The sequence below is a fragment of the Macrobrachium rosenbergii genome, chromosome 54 (genome assembly GCF_040412425.1).
Source record: "Macrobrachium rosenbergii isolate ZJJX-2024 chromosome 54, ASM4041242v1, whole genome shotgun sequence".
Taxonomy (NCBI): domain Eukaryota; kingdom Metazoa; phylum Arthropoda; class Malacostraca; order Decapoda; family Palaemonidae; genus Macrobrachium; species Macrobrachium rosenbergii.
In genome coordinates this window covers 12020103-12030432 of record NC_089794.1, presented here as the reverse complement: position 1 = coordinate 12030432, position 10330 = coordinate 12020103, and the positions used below count along the sequence as shown (strand labels likewise).

At 32.8% G+C, this 10330-nt stretch overlaps 1 protein-coding gene across 1 annotated transcript in view; it reads left to right on the top strand.

Moving 5' to 3' along the window:
- The first annotated feature begins 514 nt into the window (after positions 1 to 514).
- The window catches only part of LOC136834576 (protein FAM186A-like), a 30059-nt gene continuing 20243 nt past the window's right edge, over positions 515 to 10330 (top strand). Inside the window, exon 1 of the mRNA XM_067097155.1 lies at positions 515 to 594. Within this exon, the coding sequence (XP_066953256.1) occupies positions 515 to 594 (80 nt within the window). The remainder of the gene's footprint in view (positions 595 to 10330) is intronic.

The window sequence follows — 10330 nt, the reverse complement described above, 5'->3', positions numbered from 1 at the left end:
GCATCTAGCGATATTTTTTCGTAAAAAGACGAAGATTCTTAGAGAGTCATGTGCAGTATATGCACACACACACACATACACATTATATATATATATATATATATATATATATATATATATATATATATATATATATATATATATATATATATATATATATCTTCTTCTTCGTTTTAACGTGCTTTTATACCCATTTTTATATGGGGTAAGCACGGTGCCTTCTTTGAAGGACTTTGATTTGGCGGTGGGGTAGGCCGTAACCTCGACCGGCTGCCCTGCCTGACATCGCTTAGACCCCGGTAACGAATGTGTACATGTATTACCGAAACCCCCGCTCCCTTTCTCCCAGCAGCACGAGGAGAACTGGGCGGGTAGTCCGACAGTTCGAGACGTGTGAGGTGTCTGTTATGTTTTTTTAGAAGATGTTGGAGTGGCTTTGTTTATGTGTGTATTAGTCTGTAACATCCATTTGCTTTCAGCAAACCTATCCGTTGATTACATACGTAATCCCGGGATGTCTACACGGATAGCAAAGTTTCCGCCTCTTGACTGGTCGGCTGCGGGGATTGAACCCTCGCCACAGGCTTCTGTGAAGTATGTGGTTGCCACTCTACCAACCAAGCCATCGAGGCTCTTATATATATATATATATATATATATATATATATATATATATATATATATATATATATATATATATATATATATATTTATATTAAATCTATAAATAAATGTTCATTCTTCTTACCAGGTATAGTCACATACATACACACACACACACACGCACGCACACATATATATATTTACATATACATATGAAACCTTTAAATAAATATTCATTCTTCTTACCAGGTACAGCCAGTATACTTTCCCAATAATAAATGGTCATAATAATTAATTTTCCTTTCATCTTTGTAGGAATAATATTCTGAGTTATATAATGGCCATAATTTTTTTTTTTCTTTTAGTACCCAGATTCTAATTTCATCTTTCAGAAAAAATGGGAGGCTCTTTCCAAATCCTTATAGGTATATATTTGAAATATTATCAGATGGATTGTATTCCAGATCCACTCACAGGTTCTCAGAAACTTCTGCGGCTGCAGCTTAGCTGATAATAATAATAATAATAATAATAATAATAATAATAATAATAATAATAATAATAATAATATAATAATAATAATAAAGTCACTTAACCTTGACATAACTATGCATAAACTGTGGATATAGTCCAATGTTTGGCATTGAGAAATTAAGCTAATAATAATAATAATAAAAATAATAATAATAATAATAAGAAACAAACTGAAAAATGTATTCGTAGGTTCTTAGAATCTTCTGCTGTTGTAGCTTAGGTAATAATAATAATAATAATAATAATAATAATAATAATAATAATAATAATAATAATAATAATAATAATAGCCTTGACATAACTATGCATAAACTGTGGACATAGTCCAATGTCTGGCATTGAGAAATTAAGCTAATAATAATAATAATAATAATAATAATAATAATAATAATAATAATAATAATAATAATAATAAGAAACAAACTGAAAAATGCATTCGTAGGTTCTCAGAATCTTCTGCTGTTATAGCTTAGCTAATAATAATAATAATAATAATAAGAAACTCACTGAACATTGACCACAACTACGCATAAACCGTGGATATAGTTCAGTGCCTGGTAGTGAGAAATTAAGCCCCATCAACTCGCTGTGTCAACACGCTGATGACGGCATCCGTAACCATTTGATACTCCTCGGCTCGTGACAGATGGACCCATTAGCCTAAGGAAACATTCCTCTTGGCTCTCCCAATCCCACTTATTGGAGGGACGGGAGATTCTTCACTGTCTTTCCTCAAACACTCAAGAGATTTATGTCGCTTTTACGTGGACGTTTGATTTATTGTCGGTTTGTCAGTCCATATTTTCGTCATAATGAGGTTTGGGTAACCGTTTGTGTTGCATCGTAGATCAAAGATGTGTATTAATCTTCTACTTAGATCATTTTTTTATTAAGACGTATATTTTTCATGCGTACTGTGACTTGTCTTTATAAATATTAAACGTGCATAGAAAATATGATTATGCGTGTGTATTTCTAATGCCCATGTACATACACACACGAATATTATATATATATATATATATATATATATATATATATATATATATATATATATATATATATATATATATATATATATATATATATATATATATATATATATATATATATATATATATATATATATATATTTATATATATTTGTGTGTGTGCATATATACTTATATTTACAGACATATATATTATATATATTTTGTATATATGTCCACATATATACAGTATACATATATATACATATATATATATGTATATATATAAATATATATATATACAGTACATATATATATATATATACACATATATATATATATATATATATATATACTGTATATATATATATTTATATATATATATATATATATATATATATATATATATATATATATATATATATATATATATATATATATATATATATATATATATATATATATTATATTTCTCACACACATTTTCCCGTCCCGTAGTATTAATCAGACTAGAACATACGCTTCCTACGCGATAAACTTCGGATGGGAATTCTTCGAGAGCGTAGGAAAATTTCAACAATCCTGTAGGACATATCTCCAAGTTTTAGGGACGATTCGCAGCCTCACTTCACAGACGAGAGGCCTTTTCCGAAGGTGCGACTTCTTCATTCACGGAATCATTTCTCTTCCCTCGGCGAAAGCGTTGGCTATTTCATAAAGTCTGTCGCTGGAATTCGCCCCATTCAGGATTCCTCGTTGGGACGATAACTAACGTTGAATGAACACTTCGCTGTATCTGGGATTTGAAGATCGGACATTTTAAGTGACAGACTGGTTGATCTCTCTATATATATGCGTACATACATATATATATACATATATATATATATATATACATGCATATACATATATATAATTATATATATGAATATATATATGTATATATTTATAAATTTATATATATATATATATATATATATATATATATATTATATATATATATATTTATATGTATATATGTTTATATATATATATATTTATATATATGCATATATATATATATATTTATATGTATATATGTTTATATATATGTATATATATATATATATATATATATATATATATATATATATATATATATATATATATATATATATATATAGACAGATCAACCAGTCTGTCACTTAAAATGTCAGTTCTTCAAATCCCAGATACAGCGAAGCCTTCATTCAACGTTAGTTATCGTCCCAACTTTTGCGACGCGGAATTCTGAAAGTTCTCCACTGGAATTAACTATCTCTACCTGAAGCCCAACTCTTTTCACTGATGGATTTATGACCCGTATGAAAAATGGACTGTGAGTATTGGGTTACTCTTATCTCTCTTTTTTTTTCATCACTTTCAGTTCGGTAATTTTTATTACTTGCTTTTGAAATATCACCTCGTGCACTTAATGTTTGCTGGGGTTCAATGAGCCGTTTATTGTAGAAGTATTTTTGTTGAAGATAACTTTAGAACCTTTTTATACAAATTTTTTTTTATTAAATCCGTTTATTTTTCTTGCGCAATATTTAAGAAAATACGACACTTAACATTCGTTTGTACTGTCATTTTTTTTTTTTACCAATCTAGTTATTTACTTATGCAATTTACCAGTGGATAAGAAGCAAATATAAAAAAAGTTTTCAGTAAAAGGATGAATTGGTTAATAAAACGATAAACACGTACAAACACGCATGATATATATATATATATGAAAACATACACAAATATATATATATATATATATATATATATATATATATATATATATATATATATATATATATATATATATATATATATATATATATTTGTGTATGTGTGTGCTCATGCGTGCGTGTTTATCGTTTTATTAACCAATTCATCCTTTACTGAAATCATTTTTATATTTGCTTCTTATCCACTGGTAATTGCATAAGTAAATAACTAGACTGGTAATAAAAAGACAGTACAAACGAATGTCAAGTGTCGTATTTTCTTTCTTAAATATTGCGCATGAAAAATAAACGGATTTAATAAAAAAAATGTGTATGAAAAGTTTCTAAAGATATTTTTAACAAAAATACTTCAACACTAAACAATTCATTGAACCGCAGCAGACATTAAGTGCACGAGCTGACATTTCAAAAGCAAGCAATAAAAATTACCGAACGGAAAGTGACAAAAATAAAGAGAGATAAGAGTAACCCAGTACTCACAGTCCATTTTTCATTCAGGTCATAAATCCTTCAGTGAAAAGAGTTGGGCTTCAGGCAGAGATAGATAATTCCAGTGGAGAACTTTCAGTATCCTTCCATGGCGTTTCCTAAATCCTCATAACTCAAATCACTAGAGAAGGATGAGAGGTAGATTGATAGAGAGGAGAGGATGGGATGGTGCTTTGAAAAGAATGTTTTTTCTGTAATTTTTTTATCATATTTCGTACCTCAATAGGCAATAGATAGATGGACTTAGTTAAGGGTTAAGGGATAATAAATCTTTGGCTTCTTTTCCCCTAGTCTGTTTATCAGTACATGAAATGAAGTAAATGGACTCCTCTCTAAAGTCTTCATATTTTTGCATATCTAAAGTGTTTTTTAATAAACCTCACAGTTTAAAGGGAAGATTCAATTTAAAACATCTGTAAATGTATGAAGTTCTCAAATTGTGTATTTGGGTTGGTTAAAAGTGGATGAATCTTTCTGACGTTGAAGTTAGTTAAAGTCCTCCTGGGCCTCTGTAGGCTCATGGCGCTGATCTCCTGGTTTCTAAGGCCGACAGCCAGTGGGGGAATGATCCCAATGCCTATGACACGTGGCCAGAGTGTCGCTAGGCCCGCTGTTTAACTTCCCAGCCGGAGGGCTGGTACCTGTTCTCCTACTTAACCTGCCGGGATTTTTGCAGTGTCGCAATCCAAGCCATCAGTGAGCGGCGGGATTTGAACGCCGTCCCCTCGACTGGTAGCCGAAAATCATACCACTGCGCCACCACGTTTAATGAAATAATTGATTTCAAATGGAAACTTACTTACACCTAATATTTCCTGCTACATCCAAGTATGTGATTTATATTAATTATCTGAACTACAATTTTTTTCCGGAATAAAACTGAGAATGATTGAGCTACGATCTATCTTAGAATTACGAAAGGTGGTATGTAAAACTGTGATGATATAAGGAAATTCAGTGGCAATGTTTGACGTAACTGCAACCATTTTATACCATTGAGCCAACGATTGAAGATCTCACGTGTAAACATCAGACTGCATTTAGAATTTCCCCAATATCTGTCTGACTATTGAGAGATGACAGAATATGATATGACAGAATATGATATTGAAGTGATAAGCCTTCAGCGGAGTCTTCACTGGAAAGGTATGATGTAACTGTAATAGTTTTATATTAGTATTTATTATACGAAAGGTATATTCTACGAATTTATATTGAAAGATGATATCACGCCCAGAATGATTTTGTATGTGAATATTATTATTATTATTATTATTATTATTATTATTATTATTATTATTATTATTATTATTATTATTATTATGTTAAAAAAGGAAGGCTGTATCACGCAAATTAATTTGACATCATGGTGATGGCATCTTTTGAACAGGACATGTTGAATAGATGGTCAACATCCTTTATTATTATTATTATATTATTATTATTATTATTATTATTATTATTATTATTATTATTATTATTATTATTATTATGTTAAAAAGGAAGGCTGTATCACGCAAATTAATTTTACATCATGGTGATGGCATCTTTTGAACAGGACAATAAGATGGACAAATCAGAAGAATAGTTAAATGCTTCCCATGAAATAAAAAGTTTATGAAAAAGTCGAACAAAAATCTAGAACAAAATATTTATGTAAAGATCGATTAAAAATGTAAAAACACTGCACAGATTTAGCGCCATGAGACATGAGGTAGAATTGTAAAACTACACTGTATTGTTGAACGAAAGCTACTGAAATAATGTCATGAATTCTGAATCGCCTCGGAAAGATCATCGTCTTTCAAATTAAATTCATTCTTTCTCTTCCTTTTCGTTCCAAATGTCATTCCTCCGAAAGTATTTCAAAAACAAGTGTATAAATTAAACTTTCTCTCTCTCTCTCTCTGCTTCTCATCCTTTCAAACCAAATAAAATTTTTCTGAAAGCGTTCCAAAAATAAGAGCATAAATAAAACTCTCTCTTTCTCTCCCTCTCTCCTCTCTCTCTCTCATTCAGTGCGCCACTGTCTTTCGAGCCAAATATTTTTTCGACAGTGTTCCAAAAATGAGAGCATAAATGAAACTTCTTTTTTTTTCCCACTCTCTCTCCCTTTGTCTGTCTGTCTGTCTGTCTGTCTGTATCTCTTTCTCTTCTTCCTTTCGAAACAAATACCACTTTTACTAAAGCATTCGAAAATTAAGAACATAAATAAACTCCTCTCTCTCTCATACACAGACACGTACAGAAAATAAGAGTATAAATAAGGCTCTCTCTCTCTTTTTCTCTCTCTCATGCACAGATACGGACACACCTAAGTACATAAATAAGACTCATTCTCTCTCTCTCTCTCTCTCTCTCATATACACAGATACGCACAGATAATAAGAGCATAAATAAGACTCATTCTCTCTCTCTCTCTCATACACACACACGCACACACAATAAGTGCATAAATAAGACTCATTCTCTCTCTCTCATACACAGATACGCACAGATAATAAGAGCATAAATAAGACTCATTCTCTCAATCTCTCTCTCATACACACAGATAATAAGAGCATAAATAAGACTCATTCTCTCTCTCTCTCATACACACACACGCACACACAATAAGTGCATAAATAAGACTTTTCTCTCTCTCTCTCTCTCTCTCTCTCTCTCTCACACACACACACACAGTCTCTTTCTTTTCCAACGCCACGTGTGACGACCCATTAGAAGAAGGAAAACTTTCCAAGCGAGCGAGGCTCCTTACTTTGAACACGGCCCTTGCTCGAAACAAATCACCTGTTGAACTTGGCGGCCGCAGACGATAAATGGGACCTTATTGATGCGTTGACCGAAAACGCGTTTTTACGAACTGGGGTTAATCTCGCGCTGTCAACGGCCGCTGGAAAACTCCAAGATTTTGTCGCCCGCATAATTTATTTTCAGTCATTTCGCTTCGTTATTAGTTCTGGCGAAGTTTGCAGGTTTTTTTTTTTTTATTTTGTGTTTTCACATTTCTGTAAGAGGAAAATGAAGAGTTGGGGATTTAAGTTAAAATTGCCTTTGGTAAACTTCGTTTTTTCTCTTAGTTCTTTTTTTTTTTGTAAGGCTTGACTCTTAAAAAGGTATGCTCAGAGGAACCAGTCATTAATCTTATCATTATTATTATTATTATTATTATTATTATTATTATTATTATTATTATTATTATTATTATTATTATTATTCAATGACATGGGTAAAATTTCCGCCTCGATGTACGAAGTTACTAATGTAAATAATAATAATAATAATAATAATAATAATAATAATAATAATAATAATAATAATAATAATAATAAATCTTTATTCCAGTTTAAGGCTATATACAGATACAGCACACAGATACAGAAGACACTACAAAATACACGTAGGTAATCAAAAAACACCTGAGCGTTATACTCAGGGATTATTTTCCTCCAGGCTTTAATGTAAGAGTTGGATGCTTATTAGTTTACTTTGTGTTTGAATCGTGAATGAGGGAAAATCTACACAAGTAGTTGAATACTTATCCTTAAATAGTATTTTATAAATACGGTCATTTTAGTTTTCTGAAAAGAAAGCTATTGTGCCGGCTTTGTCTGTCCGTCCGCACTTTTTCTGTCAACCCTCAGATCTTAAAAACTACTGAGGCTAGAGGGCTGCAAATTAGTATGTTGATCATGCATCCTCCAATCAGCAAACATACCAAATTGCAGCCCTCTAGCCTCGGTAGTTTTGATTTTATTTAAGGTTAAAGTTAGCCATAATCTTGCATCTGGCAACGATTTAGGACAGGCCACCACCGGGCCATAGTTAAAGTTTCATGGGCCGTGGCTTATACAACATTATGCCGAGACCACCGAAAGATAGATTTGTTTTCGGTGGTCTTGATTATACGATGTACAAAAACTCGATTGCGCCGAGGACACTTCTTCTAGAAGACATTTGTCACGCGGGCAAGTGGTCGGAATTCTAGATTATTCCTGCAGATTCCCACCCACAGGAATCTGTTGGAATTATCTAGAAGACCGGCTCTGCTGAACGAAGAGATTTAATTTCTTCCAGTATGCTATGTCCCTTGGTGAAGGCTCTTCTTCTAGAAGATTTTTGTCATGCTGGCAGAGAGTCAGATATCTAGATCTATTCTCACATGAGAGCCCTCAAGTGAGACTTTATGAAGAAAGGAAGTTTATCCTTGGCAGAATTAGCTGGTTATATGTAGCTGATCTTGCAATGACGCCACGCATTATATCAGATATAATGATTATTGATTTATCACTCATAGCATTTAACAATGATTCGTGTTGTTAAGCTCTTGTAAGTATATAATAACAATTAAAACCATACCCGACCCCACAGAAGATTATTAGAGTTCCTGTGACCTTCCTCCACTTAATCATTCTCCTCCCGTCTAATTTCCCTGTTTGACCCGGTAAAGAGAAAAATGAACTCATTCATTGTTTTCTCATTCACGCTTTAGCTTTGTTTGTTTCGCACTCTTCATTTTCCCCTTTGCTTTCTCTTTTCTTATTCGTTTTGTCACTCGATTATTTCCTACGTAACTGATTTTTTGTTTTGCATATTTTTCATTCACATCGAATTTCGTTCATTTAAATTGATTTGTCTGCAGTGTTCTTGCAATCTTCTCTGCTCTTTTTTTTCAAGCCCTAAAATTATTGGAACACAAACACAACTCAGAGAGAGAGAGAGAGAGAGAGAGAGAGAGAGAGAGAGAGAGAGAGAGAGCTAAGGGCAGCTCTGCAATCGAGTAAATGATCAAGCACAGTCATGTGGAAGGACCCTTTGCCATGAGATGATTCGAGGCGCACCCTAATAATCCTGCCCTTTGGAATCAAAGGACTCAGTCGACTGTTCCTTCTTAGGAATGATGATGGCCTCCAGAAGCTATTCTTGTCAAGCCCTTCGGAGGAAAATCCTCATTTCTGAAAAAAAAAGTAGGATTCCCTCGTTCTGGTTCGTTCCTAGTACTTACAGTAAGTGCTCGCTCCACAAACACAGCTTCGTGATCAACTTTAGAAGTACGATATCAGTCCTCTTTGGAAGTACGATACCTTATGCTGTCATTTTCACGTTGTTCACTTTGTTTGGTTTTATGTACAGCCCTCACAGGGATCATTCCCTCTCTGGCGAGCGCTAGTACGGTTTCAAAATAAGGTGCTTCTCACATTTTATAATTGTCTTTTTGTGTTGTCCCGTCAGTATCGTAACCCTGCAGAATAGGAGAGGAGAGTCTTTTTTTAAATTCGCTTTCTTCTTGTATGGTCTTCACTTCAGGCGGTATTTTGTTGTATAGTCTTGGTGCACAGTGTACAAATGCCCTCTCGCCTGACTTACAATTTGTTCTAGGTTCAAACAGCCTAAATGCTTCACTTGCATGTCTGATTACAATATTCATTTCGGTATAAAGAAGCTAAAACAGTTTCTCAGATATGTTGGTTCATCATATTTTAGTGCTTTAAAGACTGTAAGTAGTATTTTATATTCTATTCTAGCTTTTACTGGGAGCCAATGTAGCTCAATTAGGGCTGGGGTTATTCTATCACGGGAACGTAGTCCTTTTATTAACCTAGCGGCTCTATTTTGTACTCCTTGCAGTTTTCTTAACAAGTAGTTAGGGAGACCGTAGTATATAGCGTTGCAGTAATCAAGCCTCGAAAGTATTTGGTTGGAAATTGCCGTTTTCAGAGTATCTTCGTTTAGGTATTTTCTAATAAATGCAATGTTCCTAATATGATAGTTACAGGTTTTTGTAATATGCAATATATGGTTCTTCATCGACAATTTATTATTAATAAATACTCCTAAGTTCCTCACTGCTGCTACAATATTTATTGTTGACGAACCAATAGTTATTCTTTTGAAGTGTTCATATCTTCGTAGTGCACTGTCTGATCCAAATATCATACACAGTTTTGTCTTCATTAAGTTTCAATTTCTTCG